Source organism: Onychostruthus taczanowskii, unplaced genomic scaffold (genome assembly GCF_017590055.1).
Source record: "Onychostruthus taczanowskii isolate IOZ18803 unplaced genomic scaffold, ASM1759005v1 scaffold87, whole genome shotgun sequence".
NCBI classification, from domain to species: Eukaryota; Metazoa; Chordata; class Aves; order Passeriformes; family Passeridae; genus Onychostruthus; species Onychostruthus taczanowskii.
Window position 1 is genome coordinate 723651 of NW_024506662.1, and position 20761 is coordinate 744411.

Here is a 20761-nt window from a genome sequence, read left to right on the forward strand (position 1 = left end):
CATCAGTAATTTCACAACGCTTAACTCTGACTCTAAGAAAAGTGCAAATGCTCTCTCATGGAGCTATTTTGTTGCTTTCAAGTAGGTAGACTTGCAACACTAACTCATATTTGATAGGGAATCTGCTGAAGATGAGAAAATGTTCAGATGGAATGATGGTCGATATTCCACCAATAAATGCTAGAGGTGGAAGTTCAAGCCCTGATGCTCACTGAGTCATCCTGTCTGTGGCATCCACGATCTTTCCTGTATTTCCTAAGTGCCCTGACCACAGGTGCACAGACTTCTCTTACTCATTCACAGATATGCAGATTGCTGTAGTGTGACCTGCGACTCCTTGAAGTCCGAGACGGTTTTGTCAGGGATTTCTTGTCCAACTGGAAAGGAAATGTAGTGATAGTGTCAATTTGTGCTTTGGTCGTGCCCCATCCTATATAAGCAGTCTGCAGATTTTGAAACACTCTTACTCTGGTTTCCTTGTGCTGTCTACTATTAATTCCCAACACATTATTTAATCTAAGGGTTATTTGTAGATGTGTTTGATAGAGAGGTGCAAGTTTCAAAACAAGTAGATTTCTAAAACACTTCTAAAAACTGACATCCAGAGAGAAGTTAAAGCCTCTGTTAAGCTGGGAAATCCAGGGAGACTCTGCCATTACATGTTTTGTTGGAATTGTGGCTGGTGTATTTCAGATTAGCTGTAGCTAGCACATGTGACTTTTATGTGGCCAGCAACTCACAGAAGTCCTGGTTAGAGATGTGGAAGAGCTGAGTGTGAAGTGAGTGAAGGGGAGACAGGAGATCTGGGGTTTTCTGGAGCTACAGGGAGAGTTTGAGCTGTACTGGAAATACTATCCATCATTTTACCCTCAGTTTCCCTCACTGTGTTTTCCTATTTGTTGTCCATCTCCCTTACAAAATAGGTAAAACTCTCTGATAAAAGAGCTGTTCAAAACAAATACTCTTGTAATATCTGTATCTGTGCTGACACGCACATAAGGCATTAATTGAGAAGAAATGATATATTGGTACTCAGTTTTAAAAAATCCTATTTATTATAAAAAAATCATGAAACAAGTATAGTTCAACAGAGAAAACTGTCTTTCAGAAATCATGAACATCACCCTTTACAACATTACTCTATCCCGCTGAATTTTGTGTGGTAGTGTTTTAAAAAATGTCATAAAAATTCTTTTGTTGGGATGTTTATGTAAGGGATTTCAATGGGCAAATAGGTTTGTTCAGGCAAAGCAATACTTAAACTCCAGGCCTTTGCATGTCAGTGTGAACTAATTAAAATCATATTGTGCAATAGGTCAAGAGATCAGGAAGTTTGCCTTCTAATTAGAAGAGCTAGTTATAAATAAAACCTTGTTGTTGAAAAGGAAGAGCAAAATTAAGAAGATCTGGATGTGAGAAAAATAAATCAGAACCCTGGGTCTCTGCTGAAGGCTGTGTTAAAAGTCACACCCCTTTCTCTTTTGCCTCTCTGTGTTACACAGAGAGACTCGAGGCTTCAGCCTGTCCCTCATTAAGGCTCCTTGGGCTCATCCCTGTGCTGGCAGCGCCTGCCCGTGTTGTGCATACCTCAGTCCTCAGATAACAAATAATAGCCTGGCCTCCCCAAACAGAGTCTGACTGGAGAATTCAGATCTGGTTTGTATTTGCTGTCAGCTTAGACCTTTCATCCTCCTTAATACTTTAGCTGCACCTATTTTTTTGTGGTTCTTGCTATCACCGCAAATGGGCACCTTGCCAGACTGGATGGGTGTCGTCTCAGGACTGTTTTTGCACGAGCCTTTTGAGGCAGCTTTCGTTCTTCATTGTTTAGCTTTCACTCTTCCATCTTAATAATTGAAAAACATTTACTTTCAATAACATGTAGGTGCTGGGTGTTGTTTTACCCTGGAGCATAAACATAATTAGTCAAAATAATAACAATAAACAGATTTTAGATGGTGGAACAGCTCCTCAACTTTTTCTGTAGTTTTTCATTACTTCAGAAGGATGGATGGCTGATTTTGTTCAACCATTTATTTGTTTTGTGAAGGGAACCCTGGGCAGGTGGTGGGACTGCATACCCTTAAGGCTTCAATCCAGCCTAATTTATTCTCTGACTCTGTGAAAGCATATATGTTGAAAATAAAAGCCATTAATTATATTAAAGCTTGTAAATCTAAGACATCCATTTATCAGAGTGAAAGACACCATCTTTCCATAGGATCATGACCAGCTTGTCTTTACAGTGTGATGCTGGTAATACTGGAATACAGTGGATATTTATGGTGTGGGAGTGTAAGTTAACCATTGGTCTTCTGGAGACTGTCTTGTAAAATGTTTTCTCAGCATACTCTCACATGTTGCTTTTGGTTTGACCTTAGATGTGTATTTCACAAGGATTTTGCTGTGTAAAATGTTTTGTATAATAATGTGAAGGTGGGGAAGGATTCCTTTTCTCCATCTTCCCATCAGAAGTAACTAGAGCCATAGGATTAGGTTATTTGTCTAAGTCTTCTTGATGCTCTGAAAGAGTTTGTCTGTCCTGCCCTCAGTCTCGCTGGTTCCCAACGCTTCATCCTTAACATCACCACTGCAAGCAGAACGTATTAGTCATTGTAAGACAGGGCTTGTTTATGCCTGTACCCTGGGGTGGCTGCTGAATGTTTTTGTTCTGCCATTGCTCAGTTGTTTGTTAGTGCCTGTTTACAGCTAAAACCTTAAGGGATGAATATCCTGTTGTGCTGACTTCTGTGTGTGGCTGATACAGAGCTTGAGTTTGATGTGAGTTGTTACTTTGATCTTTTGAACTTCGATTCATATGGGTTGTCAGGCTCAGTACCAAACTGCTGCTTTGAAAATGTAAAGATGTGTTTTATTTGAATGAGTATGGGGCTTTCCCCCTTTATTTGCAGCTACGCTAACTCGGGCGTGGCTAAAAATCCTGAAAAATTCAAATAAATTTTGACTCAAACCCATACAAGGTGCATGCACCTTGCTTTTCATAGTTAGGGCCCAGTATGTGCTTTTGAAGCAAATTCCCATGTCCTGTGGCTAAACACTTGGATATTTAGCATTATCATGTGCCTTGGAGCACATGAACTAGGTTTCTTTCTGCTAAAAGTAGAATGGAAAATGTGTCCCTAATGCATTCCACTGGAAAACTGGCATTCAGCCCTAAAACCAGTCAAGATCTAGCTCAAAATAAAAATAAATAAAACTCCCAAACAAACAAAAACCATCAAAAGGCACCTGAACTGTGTATAGTATTTATACAACAGGTTCTCACCACCAGCTGTTTTACTCCACAGGTATGTTCTTATTGGCTCTCTGTATTTGTTCATGAAGATGTACCCAAGTGGTAAATTTTAATAGAAAAGTGCAGATGATATCCTCTTTGTATAGATGGCGGTTGACAATGGCTTGCCCAATTCACCTTAGTCTCTTCTCATAATCCAGCTCATGACTTGCTCTTTGCAAGCCTTTGACTTCTATGAAAGTAAGTAGGTGAAGCTGTTTTTCAAAGAATGGTTTCTGAGAGTGGGTGGATTAATATTAAGAATTATGTTGAACTTTATTCTACGTTTGACAACACTGACAAACTATTTTTTTTTTTTATTTCTAAAAATGGGTAAAGATTTTGTGCTCTAAATGTTTCTAGAAAGGAGGCCAGACTTGAAGAGGAATTTATTCCTAGGGTTCATCACAGATAGAGTCTTTGGAGCTTCAATACCTCCAGCCAGTGTTGCCTGTCATATCGGAGTGGTTGCTCCTTTCTAATGATATCAGGCTGCAGTTTAGATATGAACTGCCTATGGTTTAATGCCTCTGATGTAAACATTCCAATGTAACTTTTCAGAAACAGATTAACTCTTTGTGATTTTAATTTCTCTGGAAGCTTTTTAAACTGGCACCATCTTTTTTTATATAATGTATCAAATATATATCATTCCCTCTACTCCCTTTAATGGAAGGTAGAAAATGAAATTTGGAGGCGTAAGTATAATACCAAGTATCACAGGATGTATATTGTTCAGTCTTTCTACTCATGATTATATGTATTTTCTTTTAAAACTGTGTTTTTATGTATTGGAAATGTGCACACTTGAACGTGTTTACTACAGCTTTTATGGGCTAATGTTGAGCTGTTTTTTCATTTTAAAGCCATGTCTCAGTGCTCTTGTATTATTTTGTTAATACTGCTCAAACTGCAGAGCACTTGAGGTGCTTTGGCCAAAGCGTTGTTCAGAATTACCTCTTTAAAAAATCAGTTAATATTGATCCACATCCGTGGAATGTTGCTATGGAATTGATGCTGTTTACTCGTTAATCACTGCAGACTGCAGCTCACAGTGTTGCCAATGTGACTTGTTTGTTACATGTGACGATCACTTTATAAATGTCAATAAAATCAAGACAAAAACTCTAGTACAACTGGAACTAGCAACTCAGTATTTTCCTCATTATTTTTGGCAGCAAAGTAGTCTTACAGAACAGTATGCAATAAAACACCAGCCAACTGAGTCCCACACTGTGGCTATAATTACATATTTTTGTTTGCTAATCAGTAGAATTTTTCTGTGTACACTATTATACTTTAATGGTTCTGTTGCAACACCAAATTTACTACAATGTTCTCTTGAAGAAAATGGCACATAATGATTTTGTATTTACTACAAGAAGATATTAAACTAAATAATACATAATGATGCTACACAGATTAACCAGCTCTTTAGTTCTTCTGTTCCTTATCTATGCTTTAATGGTGTTTTAGGACAAACATAAAGTTATTTGGGAGGGAATTACCAGAATTACCGAACTGGTAAATATAGCCATCTGTGTGGGATGTCTTGTTTCTTACTTGAAAACTATTAGATTGTAAATTTAAGCTGTGCTTAGTACTTTAATTTCCCTTCCCACAACTCATGGAGCATAAAGAGGGTTGCAGCCAGCTCAGATAAGTAATAAGTTCATTAATTACAGGTTTACCTTTTTTGTAGGTTAAAAAAGCTTGTGTGGGACTTGATTAAACAAGCTGTTGTGGTGTGGCCCTGTGGAGGACTGGGCAGGAAACAGCTCAGAGAAACTCCCCATGCAGCTTTTGGAATCAGTCTTCCATTTAACTCTAAAGGTTGCTTGCTATTATCAGGCTTTGTGCCCTTCTCGGGTTTTTTATATTATTTCTGTCCAAAGTGCACTGCAAATAACCCCCAAGGACAGTGGGCAATGTGGAAGGACTGTTACCTCAAGCTTTGCCATTATACTGGTTTTATTTCTGTCATCAAATAAATAAATAAACACTCAAGGTTTTTATTTCTTTTCTTTTTATTCATGATTATTCTGTCACTAATTTCCACTTGATAATTCTTAAGATAATTCTTACCATCTTAAGTTAGTATAAGGCTTTTCCGTTTACCTTGTAAATAGAACTTTGCTATCAGACACAACCTGTCTAGCAGTGACAAAGGAAGGCATGGTCCCATGGTGGCAGCTTGCTTCTGTACTGCAGATACAGCTAATTATGTGTGAAAGTTTAACACTCAGGGTTTTTATTTCTTTGCTTTTTATTCATGATTATTCTGTCACTAATTTCCACTTGATAATTCTTAAGATAATTCTTACCATCTTAAGTTAGTATAAGGCTTTTCCGTTTACCTTGTAAATAGAACTTTGCTATCAGACACAACCTGTCTAGCAGTGACAAAGGAAGGCATGGTCCCATGGTGGCAGCTTGCTTCTGTACTGCAGATACAGCTAATTATGTGTGAAAGTTTTGGGTTTTGATAGATTGAGATATAGATCAAATATTTTTTTGTAGATTTGTCAATTTTGCAATGCAATCTGACACATTAATGCAAATAAATAGTTTCTCTTCTGCATTTGATTTGTAGTGTAAGTCAGTATTAGCATATGATACTGGTTTTAGAGGGGAAGTTGTATTTAGTTTGTGATATTTTTGCATATGGCTGAACAAGTTGATATTTCAGCATTGCTAAATGTTGATTGTGTCCTAGGTCTTGTAAGTTATCTTTTGGCAAGATCTAGTAAGTTGTCTTTTTCTTGATTATGTTGCACATAGGATTTGTCACAGGCTCTGAACAAAAGGAAAGAATATTTGAGAATATTTGTTTTTATGGCTAATTACTTCTCAGACTTGTGTTAAAACACTGTCTGAAAGAATCTTGTTCATACATCATTTTCTGGTTAATCTAGTGTTTACCTTTTTCTTCCCTTGTATTTATTCCATTAGAATACATTGTAATGCGTTCAATTGGATTTACCTATTGCAAGGCAGATTTTGTGTACGTAACACTGTTAATTAATCTGGTTTGAAACAGCACTCCAAACTGAGAGGATGTTTCTGTGATTGCAGACTGAGAAGCATCTCAACCAAGTTTTCTCCCTTCAGTGGTTCACAATAAAAGTAAATTAGCACAAGTGAAAATGGTCCAGGAAATAAGAAAAACAGCTGCTCCTCAGTAAATAACTTGGAGTTTTCCTAGAGCCTGTTAAGCCTTGCTGCGAGGCAGAGAGTATCTCCTTTGTTGATGCTCAGTCTTACTCCTTTGTACATTCCAGCTGCTGCCCTAATTTAGAGTTCCTACAATCCCCATGGTTTTTTAAATCCTTTTGAAGTATGCCCAGCACTGAATGTACTTTGCTTCTGTAACTGACCTTTCCTCTGGTACTTTCTTCACCCTCTCTCTCACAGTTGGTGCATCATGGAAACCTCCAGGAAGATCATGTGCTGCTGCATGGTCAAACTAAACCTGTATGGGTTAGAGGGGAAGGGAAGAGATGGCTCTTAAAAGCAAACAATCAAATTGCTTACAAAAATTCTTGAGGATGTAATATTTGAAGTTGTAAATCATGGAAGCTTTTTCTTGGCAGATCTGCCCACCTTTCTTTTGAAAGATTTTTCAGAAGTGGAGCTATTCCCCTTGCACAGTGTACCTCCTTTGTCTGGCTCTGTCTCAGCATCTTCTCCAGGCTCTCTCAGAAACTTTAATGCATTCTTTCATTCCAGCAGTGATGTATAGTGTTCTGGTGCTTGGTGCACCCTATGGCTAAAGAGAAAAATCACCCTCTCCCATGTCTGGATTAGTTCTATTTAATTAGAAGTCGTATTTCCTTATGGAAGCCCTCAGGCTTCAAATCCACAAAGACCTATGCGAGAATGGCCTCCTTCCATATTCTCTGTCGAGAAGGTCTTATTTCACCTCCCTGTGCATTTTCGTGGGGGAAGAGTGGTTAACCTTATACTTCTTATTTTTAAAATTTCACTGTACCTTTAAAATTCTCTGGAATGGCATGCCAAAAGCCTTTTGGGCCGTGAGAATGCATCACTGTTATAAGTCTTCCTTCTTTTACACAGTCATTTTATAATTATTACTTGATAGCCTGCTCCGTCTAAATCCTTGACCTGTGCCTGTCAACTGCTGGCTGATTGTAGTGAATAAATTTGTATAATCACTGCACGATGACTGCTTAATAGCTGTACTCCAAATATGCAAATCTCTATTCTGGCTTAATACAAGTCATCTGCTTTGACCGGCCTGTGCACTTAGTATTTTTGAAACATTTATAAGTAATGGAGCATGCCATTGCATTCTCCTATCTTGGGCTGAAATGTATAGAGAAGAAGATGATGTATTACAAAAAATCCAAAGAAAAATAGACAGCAGACAATGGGGAAGAAGCACTTGTCTGTATGTGTTGTAAATGAGGGAAATAAAGCCCCTAAACAAAAAAACTTCCTTAAGGATTATAGAAAGTTTTTCTATTATCTTTCTGTTTTCGAGGTTAGCATTATGCCTTTTCTCAGAATAACCTGTGATATTAATGTCCTTGTCTGCATTAGAAGACGACTATATAAAACTGGAAGATAAAAATTCAAAAACCTATTTGAGTCTGAGACACTTAGGAAATGCACAAAAAAAAAAAAAAAACCAAAACCAAAAAAAAAAAAACCCCACCCCAAAAAAAAAAAAACAAAAAAAAAAAACCAAAACAAAAAAAAAAAAAAACCCAGCCCAAAACAAAAAAAACCAAAACAACAAACCCAAACCAAAAAAATGCCAAAACCACAAGATAAAAAGCAAGGCCATAGTCATACAGAAAAGACATCTTTGTCATGTTTGTGATTTTCCAGTGGTGTGGATGCCCTGGTAATTTCTTTCTCTGATCTTGCCCTCTTCTTTTAAGCATTTTCTTTGGCCATCAAGTGACACAGGTTGCTGAGACAGCTGGACAGCGAATCACACCAGTTGGTCCATTTCTGTGTTCTTTATTGCAACATCAGAACATCAGTAAATAGCTTTTTAAAAATAAAATCTGATTTTCAGTGCCCTATAAGACATGCTTTTTATCTCATTATCAGATTCTTGTTCCTTTAGCCTTTCTCTGAGTTTAAGTTAATGTGTCTGAACTGTGCAGGAGGAAAAAGAGAATCCATAGTTCAGTGCACCAGACAGAGCTTGGTATGACGGTAGTGGCCTGATGTCTTCAATAGCCATTGTGGCAAAGAGGGTTTCAGAGACATTTTAAAGGCAATAATATGGATATTTACTGAAAAATGGGAGTCCTGTAATAATAGCACAGTAACATGAGTAAAAATCCAGGACAAAGTAGGCATCTTAGCAATGAAATATAGATGAACCTTTGTTGTCTTTCCAATATGTGCAGTATCCAGCTGGTAACAAAGTACAGTGGCTGCCCAGGAGGCTGAGGAAAGGATTTCAGAGTGGCCAGACCCATTTTTTTTGGGTGATACCACCTAAAACAACTTGCACCTTCTTAATAGTAGTTTTGGGAAGCTGGGGGAACAAGTTGGGAGCCCAGCTTGGTTTAGCAGCACAGAGTAGCCTGAATTTCTCCAGACTTACCACTTCCCTTCTCAGTAAACAACAACAAGCAGTTTTTGTGCTCACTGTATGTAGGGCTTAGCTGTCTCCTTTCCATCTGGAAAAGATTGTGGCATGTCAGGTGTCTCAACGCTAACACAATTAAAAGGAAGTGAATGGCTCCTTCACACATGCCTTAATGTCAGCAGTTTGGACTGGGAAAAACTGGAAAAGCACTATTGGAGCCTTTCCTACTGTTTTTTCTTGCCAAAAGTGTGACATTCAGACAGGTTTATCAGCCCCGTGTTTCTCTGAGCCCTTATGCTGCTTGAGTGGGCTGACAAAAGTGTGAATCCTATTGACATTACAGCTCTCGTCTACAGAACTGGAGCAGAGTGCTCGAAGACTAAGAAAGATGATGTCATAAGTGTGAGATGGGCACTTTCTTCATTGTTTAGTTGTTTATGGAAGGAATTTGCCAATCATCATTGCCGGCATGACAGGACAACTTTAACTGGGCTTTTTGTTTATTTTTAATATGAGTTTCTGGTATACTGAGACGTTTAACTAAAATAAAAAAAATCTGCCAAAATTGGGAAGTTTCCTGTTGGTTTGTGTTTTGTCAAAGTAGGAATAATTGGCTGTGTGGTATAAATTTAGGACACTTAGATTTTCAGATTTTTGGGCAAGTGAGCTTTGTTTTGAATTGTTGTTGATTTTTTTATCCATGTGGGCTTTTTGCCAGTTTATGGCAAGGACATTGATTGTGTTGGATGTTTCAGCTGCTTTTGTTATGCTTGTCTGTGAACTGCATCCAGATAAGGTCAACCTTCTCTTAAAACAACCAGTAGGTTTTCAAATTTAATTCCCAATACTTTTCACCGTGGCAGGCAATTACTGGTGGTTTGTAATGCTAAATTTATAGGATTTCAGCTAAACAATACTCAAAAATACAAGTTTCCTATGTCTGACTTTACAATAAGGTTTACACCTCACACCTCATGAGTGGTTTTGTTCCTTCCAGTAGATACTGGAATAATGTTTTGTTATGTTTTCTTATTACTTTTCATTAGATTTCTCTGCAGCAAGGTTGGTTGGAGCTGGGAGGATCCCTAATTGTAATTCTACCTGCCAGAAGGCTCCTTGTGCAGCCTCAGAATGTTGATTCTTAAGAAAGGAAGGCATTGTACAGAGAATGTGGATTGACACATTAGGTAATACTAGTTTAAGCATCAAGACTTGCAGGTCTCATTTTGATCTTAAATAAGGTGCATGCACTAAGAGTTTTTGAAAGTAAGAATATTTAAGAAACATGAATGTAGATTGTGATGAAATGTGAACCTAATTCAGGGAACTAGCCATCTCAAAATAAATTGCTCATCTGTGCTTTTTGTGTTTAAGATGGAGAATTTTAAGGATAAAGCTTAAGATCATGCTTTTGAATGCTGAGGTTTTGGCCAGGAAATACCGTATAATTGCTGAATTTTAAAAATTAATTATGTTGGAGGCCTATAAACCAGTGCATTGATTAAAAATCTCCAGTTCATTAAACTTCCCAATGACAGAGGCCATCTCAGTAATAAAAACTGCTGTTCCTAGCAGTCAACTGGCATCTGTGTTATAATCTTTTTAAGATCCCCACCTTTGTTTGTTAGAGCATCACCTGTTGTCTCTTGATGGCAGGATTTATTTCCTCATGGCATTGGTCTCAGAGGTACACTTGCAACTTTGGCAGCAGTTGATTCCAATGAACTTTTCAGAGATACTTCACTGGTTCAGCAGAATGAGGCTGAGTTTCATTGTGAGTTGGTTCTTTGATTGTTATTTGGGGGTTGAGTGGTGGTTTTTTGGAGAGTGGTGTTTCTTGTCTTTTTGTTTTTGTTTGTTTTGCTTCTGGTTGCCACACACATCCCTGCAATGGGCATTTTTGGAAAGTCCACAAGAATGGAGGATGTGTGTAGCAGAGATCCTGCAGTGCACAAAGCAGTGCATCTAATGCAATGACATTATCCTGGTTTTATGCACTCATTTATTTATTTATGCACATTTTCCATGTGGAAGAGCAGTACCACTTCAGAGATATATCAAGCACAGGTGACTTTCTTAAATAAGTATATCTCATGAATTTCTTCCTGAAAACAAGAAATGCAAAATCTGGAAAAGCACCAGAGAACAGGAAATACTATGGAAAAAAGGCTATATAGATTCTTGAAATGTAACACAATTAATCTGCATATGTTGTTTACATCATAGCTTCACTTTATTCAGCCTTGCACACAAGGTCACAAAAGAAATTTGGGCCTCATTATTCCTGGAGGAGTTTGTATTTTTTGCTGTGGTGTTAGATTACCTTACCCTTTTTATTACCATCTGCACTGCAAGGCTAGTTTTGCTGAGGTTATTTTTTTTAAGCAGCATCCCATGATACCCTTAATTCTGTGTTTCCTGTGCTTTTGCTTCATTTGCAATTTTAAGAAATTTTCTCTAAGAAATAGATTTGTTCTATATTGTACAGTAATAAATTAGCTATTTTTACTATATAAATTTAACCCTTTAATTCTTGAGGACAAATGCAGTTGTTTTACAATAAATTAAGAAAGGATTTCACCTGTTCGCATCCTTCAGTGTATGGGGAGAAAGATGGTATCAAAGATTACATATTTTTAACATAATGTTGTTAATTTGCTGTTCTTTTGTATGGGATTTTTATTTTGATACCTTTGTTTGTGTGTTTTAAGCAATTATTTTCAGCTGACTTCTTTGTGCAACCAATGCCAGTGACTGCAGTAGCTTTGGAAATAGTTTTTCTTCATTAATGGTTTCTGGTGAATTGTTGGGAGAACAAAGCACTGTCCCTAGTGGCTCCTGAAACTTATGGAAGCATGCAATGAAATAGCTATTATTTGTCATGGAAAAAAAAAAAATTAGAGTACTACTTTTAATAGCTTTATACAAGCATGAACAACTTGAACTATAGAGATGAAATGAATCTGAAGTTTCTTCAGTTGTTTTTCAGCCCTCAAGATATTGTTCATGTTTGTCAGTCTTCAAAATTGAGAAGCCCCTTCCATGTGCTTGTCCACCCAAGCATGGTGAAACAATAAATACAGAAACCCAGTTTTTCTGGGCTCTCCACACATGAAGGCACTGGGTAACAGGATCACTTTTCAAAAGACAGGTCGACCTGCATTAAGTCTTTGCAGTCTTTCAGAAGCTGAAGTGTTGTGTGCTATTTCAGAGAATTTATGGGACCTCAAACTGTGGGGTACCGGTTTGCTGGGATGGGAGGCAGAAGAGAAGAGGGTGTTCTTCACCATCCCATGGGTGTTTGCTGCCTCACTGGTCGCCCTAGGCAGGACTCAGTGCTCTCAAAAGTCCTTTGAAGTAGCTTGGTTTAAATCCTGAAACTCATTCCAAGAAGCGCAGTACCAAGGGGGATAGTTAGCAGCCCTCACTTTAGTACCTTCAAGTGTTGTCAGTTGATCAGCATGCAGATCACAGATGGGATTTCTTTCAGTTATGACTGACAGTTTTGTCTGTGGGATTTTTCCCACATCTTTCCCATAGACCTTAAATGGCCGGTCACTTGTGTATGAAAATGACCCAAAGCATATCTGTGATTTCCATAAACTTGAACAGGAAGGCAGCCTGTAGAAAAAAAGGCACACTGTGAGGCAGAGTGAGGCTTTGAAGTGAAATCACATTTTTTTATTGGTTGTAGAAAGCAGTGATAAAGCACAATTCCTTGTCACTGTCATGTGATGCCAAATCAGATTTGCCTGGGTTTCTCACTCAGTTGTACAATGAACAGTGGGATATGGCCTAATGTTTTCCAGATCTGTGTGGAATAATGCAGATGAGAATCTATATAGCAAATTGAAAATTGAAAATACAGATGAAATATCTGAAACCAATATATCAAGGATTTTTTACTTTCCTATTAATTTGGCAGCATGCCATTATTATGGTGTAAATTTCTTCCTCATTACTACAGAATAACAAAATGTCTTTGACCATAATTTTTCCCTCCTGAGGTTGCTGTTATTATCTGCAATTTCCACTAAGTTCCCTGTTAATAGTTCTTGTTTCTCTGTACACTGATGTTACTAGTTGCTACACACCTCCAGAAAACAGAATATCTCATATAAATATTTTTTACATGCCTGTTCCATGTTTTCCTTTTTTCTTAATATGGCTAAGATGTGTTGTAGCAGAGGCTGAAGAATCATATTTAGATTTGTCCATCTACTCTACCTTTGCAATTATCTTACTTTGTGTTATGCAGAGTGCTCACATTTGGCACTATATTTCAGTATAGTTCTGAAGTGAATATATTATTTGAAACAGAGTATTTCTGGCTTGAGTTATTGAGTTATGGAATAAAAAATTCTGCATAGACTAGAGGTCATCTCTATTCATGTATTTAATGAAGTATGATAGGAAAAAGAGGTTGTTAGGAAAGTTTTGGGTGGTTTGGGTTTTGATTTTGTTGGTGCTGTTCTCCATCTTCCCGCTTCCCCCTTTCATTCTTTTGTGTCATCAGTCACTGAAGTATATCAAATGCTAATTTCTACTTTTCCATCTAAGCCTGTCTGAAGTATTCAATCATTTTCTCTTGTGCCACCTTTATAAGGAAAGTATGCATGTCTACTTGTTCTATTCTGGCAGATGTCTTTCATTTTCCTTGTCATATGTCAGGATTGGTTGTGATAGAATTGATTTTTCTTTGTTAAGAATTCAATTTTTTTTCAATTATTCTTTCATCCTTCTGGAGCTTCTTTGCTTGTAAAGGTTGGACACAGACATGTGGAATCGGGAAACTACTGATAGACCATCTTTATCATGGCTGTGTTTGCATTAAGAGCACCCTTCCAACATGAGAGGGGTTATAGATCGGGAGCTGAGACCTCCCATGTGATCACAGCTGCTCTGACACATGGAATGCTGATATTGGGTATCCTAAGGAATCACAGGTTTAGAAGTGGCAAACCTGTGCTTCCACTTCCCTGGCAGAGGCGATGGTTTCCTTCTGCAGGTCCTGTTGTTCGGCTGTGCTCTGAGCTGGACTTAGGCTGAAGTGAATGGAGTTTGAGGAAGAAGAGGTTGGTTTGTGCAGTTGAGAGAGCAGCTGAGCCTTGCACAGACACTGCTCAAAGGAAAGTGCTGAACTGGTGGGGATAGGAAGGACCTCGGTTGGAAATGATTTGTCAACCACCAAGCGAATCCTTGCATGCACTTGAGTCCTTGTCCAGTATTCCTAAGGACTTCTTCTTCTGTAAAGGATCATGGAGAAAGTGCTAGTCCTAAGCATGTGTGCTGTTTTTATGTTGTGTCTCAGGAAGTGCTAAGGTTGGTAGAGGTTGTGGTGGTGCTGCTTAAAAAAAGTATTCTTGAGGTTTCAATGCATACTTGTTTACTTATCCTGCTTGGTTTGGAAAATCATTTAGTAATCAGGTTAAAACAATTCAGTTGGATATTATGAGCACAGGATAGATTTCAAACATTCGTTCTTCCCCTTAATTTTACCAAATATCGTTCTTGCAGTAGCATCTTGGAGTCTGTTGAGCAGAGATTTTGGGTAAGTTAAAAACAAAAGTTCAGCTGAGATAGAATAATAGGCCTTGGTGTCTTGGGACAGAGAATGTGCAATGTGCTTGCAGCTGATGGCTTGGCATCCATGGTCTTCTGAATGAACAGAAAATTTTAGAAAAATTCCATTGAAAGTGCAGTATCACATGATTTTGTAGTTATCTTTTGCTAATATAAAGTACTAAAAAAAACCATTTTGAAAATCAGTGAAAATGTGTCCAGGATGGGCATGGAATATTGCAAGGAACTGCTTATCCAATTTCACTGTGTCACCTCAACGTGAACTTTGGTATAGAACTCCTCAGAAAGGACAATCAGGTTTTTAACACTTAGCAGAAGACACTTTGATCCATTTGAAGATGTTATCTGCCCACCTGGGGCTGCCTGACTTGGGGAAATACTCAACACTTCATAAAGCCAGTTATGGCCTTAAGGTAGAGAGGGCAGTCGTCGTTTCCAGCGTTGTTTCATCTCAGGGTGAGGGACTTTCCCCGTCTCGCTGTGTCGCAGTGGGAACACTGAGTGCCATGGGTTGCCCAAATGTGAGCCTGTAGGAAGCTCCTGCTGTGACCAGGTGATGTGAATCTCTTAAAAACCCATTCCCCGTTGGCTTTCCAAACCTGTTCTGGTTTAACTGCTTCAAATCTGCTGCGGGGCACAGCTCTAAGTTTGAGCTAGTTAAATCTGAAATAAAGTCTGAAATAAATCTTAAGCAATGTTCATACAAACTCTTCCTTTCTTAGCTCTATAAGTTTTTGTTTAGCCTTTATACTTGAGCTTATTTTACCTTTTGAGTTGATGTTATAGTTTATGTGAAGATGATTTCTTCTAGTTGAACTCCATAGCTGCTGCTGAATTAGGGCTTTACTCTAGTGAACATGTTCATGCATACACTACTTCCTTTATTATTTTCTATCCTTTTTCTCAAACTTTTTGCTATAATTACAGTAAATGATTTCTTGGATTGCATGTTGAGAGGGCAGAATTGCTGTGCCAGCAGCCTTGTTTTATTCTTCTGCTGGCTCCTGAGGGTAATAAGCTCTATGCACTCTATGAATTTTCTTGCATACTTAGCTGCAATTGCAACCTTTAGTAATTATTTTTTAATTAACTTTAAAATATTGCATGGATAATGCAACAATTTTAAAAACCGGAAAAATTAAAAAAGCTCTAGAAGTTGGTATTTTTTATATTTCAAAACAATAAGCATTATTTCTTCGAATTTTTATGTAAGGCATTAGTAGCATGGTGACATTAAATGACCTGCATAGTTGTAGAAATATCAGAGGTATGTTGTAAAAGAGTTTGACATTTAGATGGGAATCAAATTATTTTCATAATTTGTCATGAGAATTTCTTAGAGCCTTCAGTAAGATCCATGTCTAATACTGAAACTTCTACTTTACTTTTTCTGGATGTTTGCTTTTTAATTAGCAGAAGTTGGCTAAACATTGTTTTTGCAAAACTCATTGTCTAATTCTGTTAAAAGAAAAAAATTGTGTATATTTAGATATCAACTTACAGATCAGTTGGTCTGGGCTGTGGGTGTAAAAATGGGCAGTAAATGTTTATGACCGTGAGTGAAGGCAACATAAAAAGTGACTTTTAATAAATTCTGGGTTCTGGGCTTGTTTTGTAGTGGATGGCTGCATACACCGAGCTGCTGGGCCCTGCTTAGTTGCTGAGTGTCGCAGCCTGAGCGGCTGTGAGACTGGACAGGCCAAAATTACCTGTGGATACGACCTACCTGCAAAATGTAAGTCAAGCCTTTCTCAGCATTCTTGTTTCCAGCATGTGTTGCTGGTGTGCACAGTTCATTTCCCTGCAGTCTAATTCAACGGGGTATTCATTTTACAGAATTAGCAGTGGGACTTAATTAAGCATGTTCTGTAATAATGTCTTCCCCTCAAAGCAATTCAGGCTTTTCTAAATGATTATTTCACCTATGTTATGCGATGAAAACGTACATGTCTCTAAAATATAAAGCATCTTTCATGTTTATTTTTTGCAAGCTAGAACCTATCCTTTCATATGCATAATAAAGGATTGGAAATGCTTTATGAAATATGAACAAAATATGCATTATCATATTTAAGTTCCGCGGAGACAGTTTTTTGAAATGTTGCATATTTGATGTTCTTCATGCTGATTCCTTGATTGTGAATACTTTGAGGGCCCAGGAGATCAAAGTGATGTATTGTGTTTTCAGCTGCTGTGTAGTGTCTGATTGGCAATTACTGTGAAGGCATCTGTCACACTTTAGCTTTCGACAGAGTGCAGCTTGGTGCTGGAATGTTTTTGCACTTTGAAAGTGGAATTGTCAAAAATTTTCCTCCTATTTCAAGTAGGAAGATGGTTATTTGACTGTGTTGTGTAGATGTTGAGCTTGTCTTGCAAAACACTAACATTTTCACAGCACATTGGTCAGCCAGTCCATTATGTGAAATAAAAAGTAGGAAATCTTTGCAAATTAGGATCTTCTAGAATAGTATATTAAGACATGAAGATACAAATACCAAAAAGCATTGCAGACTTCATATAACTAAAATTCAACTCTTTTTTTTTTCTTCTTTTTTTTTGGGATGTGCAGGCTGCAGCAGGAACATGGCTCATTCAAAAATATCTAGATCTCTCTTAACTGCCATGTAAATTAAATGCTGGCTGCAGTAGCAGGTATCTCTCTAGGCTCCTGTAGTCCTTCATGTCTTAGGTAGATATGAAAATTGTTTTCCCAGTCATTTTTTTGCTCTTTCTACGATGATGATGGTGAGTTATTTCCAGTTACTTCCTGGACAGTGGTAATTTCTATGTGTGGGAAAACTTTGCTCTATTTTATATGTAATTTTACCACATGGTAATGGTCATTTATGAAAGGCTAATTTGACTAGAGGTCAGGGAAATTGTTGAGGAAGATTCAATGTGGTAGTTAGCTTGGGTTTGTATAGGCCTCAAATCATCACCAGATTCCCATAAAAAGGATTGTTGGATGACACATCATAATTTACTCTGCTAGGGATGTTTGATGTTTAATTCTTGCCCTTTAACCAAAAAGTAACTCTGGAGGGACAGAAAAGCTGCTCGTCAGTAGGTGCATTATTCCTCCCATGTATTTTAGTGATAGAAATGAAATACAAAGTATCAAGGCAACTGATGTGTGTTAGAAAGAGGAAGGGTCATGTCTGAGGTGTGACCTCCCTTTAAATCTTGCAGCAGTTCAAGGGGCTGCTTAAGTTAGGTTTCAAAAATGGGATCCTGTTTGAAAGCTATAGGAAAATCTTAGTTCTTTGTGTAGGGATAATAAACAAAACAATTAGAAAACTCGTTATCACTTGAAGTTGGGAATAAAACCTGTTACCAGGCATGAGGAAAAGCCAATATTCTTCTTAATCAGTATTCTTAGAAATTGAAATTGCATCAAAGCCATGTGTATTTCTATTTGATCATGCATCAACATCAGAAGGGAAAAGGATACCTTTCACATCAACAGGCACAGGGAGAGAAACATACAATTTTCATGCAGAGGCTGAGAATTTAAAACTTTTGAATTCTTAATTTTTTTTTCCTGAAAATATATTTGTGTTCTCACCAACTGTTGTTTTCTTTTACTTTTGCCTCCATAAGCTTTAGATTGTGGGCTCATTAAATTATTGTACCTTTTAAACCATTCATCTGAAAGTGATCAAGCAGTCAAGACTGGTTTCATATTTTAGAGAGCTATAAAGCTACTGGATATCTTTTGTCACTCTCTGTCACTTTGTCTTAATAATATGACAATTTAACTGTGGGAACTATTTTACATTTGACTTTGCTGAGGAAGGCAAAGGAGGTGCTGTGAAAGGAGGTCCAGACTCTCCCATCCAGATCTGCTGTGAGGCAAGGTTGTGTGCCAGCAATTTGCTTAAGGTTATGGTTGACTGCTAACTTCCAACTTTCACAAGCAGTTTGCTTTTTATTGATCTGTTTGTGGATAGGGGAACAACTACAATAATCAGTTAACACTTTTTTGAGTCATGATTTATTTATTCTATTGTCTGTTCTTCTTGTTATTGTAGTTGGACAAACAATTATAGTAAATGTAAAATGAATTTCTTAGCATGATGAATGGTTGTGTTTGGGTGGGGTATTTTTTGTTATTTAACAGAATTCTAAAATGTTACAATTTTGTTTCCTACCCCTGGGATTTTCCCATTTCAAGTTCTTGATCCTGAATTGCTTTGCTTGGAAACAGTTTGCTGAATTCAGCAAAGCTGTTCTGGGACACAGCCTGTGTGTGCTGTCTGAGGCAGGACTTGGGCTTTAGCAAGGACTCCATAGTAAAAAAGTTTAGTATTCAAAAATTGTGCAGCATATTGTTTTCTTTTATAAATGAGTTGGAGGAAGTTGGGATTAAGTTTGGCACCAAAGGGAAGGTATGCGTTGTTAGTAGTTGGTAAATAAAAACCACTCTAGCCATCTCCTTTATGATCTATTGTATTTTTGAGTACTTTGCTGTATTTACTTAGGTTAAACAAGAACAGGTCTGACAAATAACTTCTTCATAGTGGAAAAATTGAAAAATAATATCTGACTGAAAAATGTAAAGATTTAATGTATAGGTTGGCTTTCTGTGATTTATTCTTGGTGCATCTGAGTCAGAAATCAGTTTGTGAGTACACAAGTAACAGCAAATGTTCAGAGAGAGGATACATACAATAGTTCATAATTTTCCTCAGCTCTTTATTGTAATAATGTGAACAGACCAAGATGAACATGTCTGTGCCCTGAGGATTTTTATTTATGAACTTTTCAACATATACACTTTTTTATGCCAAAAAGTATTCTGTTTGAAAATAGAAAGGAAGTCAAACTGAGTTTTCTAATTACTGGTTAATGTAACATTCAGTACAGTTTTACAGAAATCAGTGTAATCACCATCTGCCTCTTGTGCTGCAAAAGCCTACACAAAGCCCCCCCAAATGCCAACCAAGTTATTTGCTGAATACATAATTTGGTTGATGTAATCTATTGTTGTTTTTCAGCAAACACCTATGCAGGCACCCAAGTTTCCATAGTGCTCTGGAGGGCTGAAGAAGGCAGTGCCTTTTGCTCTGAGATAGTTTCCTTTAAAGCCGTCCCACACTGATCATCAATTGTTTAACTTCTGTACTTCATGTTATTCCTTTTAAAGAACAGCTCATTCTAAATATTGTACAGCTGATCTTCAAACATTGAGCAGTACTCTGATACTGACATGCTTTAAATAACAGATGAACAGTATCTGTTTTAAGCTCTACTAATGCTTGTTTTCTTTCTCATTTGATTAATAGTCTCAGTTGGCTCTACTGGCAGAAAATGGTCTGGATGTAAATTGTGTTTATGGCTGGAACGAGGGGTCCATAACAGCTTGGTGGATTGTTATCTGCTTGCAGAGGTTCACTATAAAAAAAGACCCTGTCAGGAAACATTAGAAAATAGAGTCCCATTCTGCCTGGTATTTAACAGGCCTAAAAACAATTGAAAACCAGCACAGGCATGTGGTACCCTGACCTAGGCAGGAAAGGACCCCCAAACTAACTTTTTTCTATTGTTGCCAAGTCTAGTAACAATTTCTTTCTTTTTTTGAAAAATGTCTGATAGTAAAACTCCTAAATTTAGGAAAATAAAATCCTACAGCCTCAAATATGGGGTAGAACAAACCATGAGTAAATCTAAAAGGTGGACTTTGGTGGAGACACCTTGCTAGGCAGTTTCTAATACAATGGTTTATGTTCATAATAAATCTGTAATATTTAGAAAATTTTTTTCTGTTTGCTTGACATTTTTAGTAGTTTAAGCACAGTCCCTGAGTAAATAGCATATATAGGAAGTCTTCTGGTCCAAGATCAGCCTGGAGTAATAATGTGAATGTGCTCTCAGAGACAGTTCCTGCTGTGAAATAAGTAGTTAGGAGAAGCTCTAGTATTAAACGCAGTAGGAGGAATCATCTTTTAAATTTGTTTAATCAGATTAAAAAGTGGAGATTAAAAAGTAGAGATTAAAAAGTGTGCTTCTCTTATGTAGACATAATTTCCAGTCTTTAAAAGATGAGTATTTGCAGGGTATTATTTTAAAGTGAGGCTGTAATGGTGCTGATTTTTAAATCTTCTAATTTTCTCAGAGATCAGTTGCAGAGCTGTAATTAAAAGGTTGATTTATACAGAAATGGAACTCCAAAACTCTACTGCACTACAAAACTGACCAGTTGGAAGCATGGGGTATAATGTTCAAGGATATTTGTCAGATTTCCAGGGTTCCACAGAAAAATTTGTTTACTTGTTTTTATTACCTTGTTTATAAAACAATACATGTTTTGT

The 20761-nt window shown here is 37.4% G+C and overlaps 1 protein-coding gene across 3 annotated transcripts in view; it reads left to right on the top strand.

Annotated features, from left to right (window-relative positions):
- Positions 1–20761, top strand: part of MACROD2 (mono-ADP ribosylhydrolase 2) — an 852083-nt gene that overhangs the window by 245754 nt on the left and 585568 nt on the right. For all 3 annotated transcript variants that reach the window (XM_041425155.1, XM_041425153.1, XM_041425154.1), the window contains exon 5: positions 16069–16185. In XM_041425155.1, the coding sequence (XP_041281089.1) occupies positions 16069–16185 (117 nt within the window). The remainder of the gene's footprint in view (positions 1–16068; positions 16186–20761) is intronic.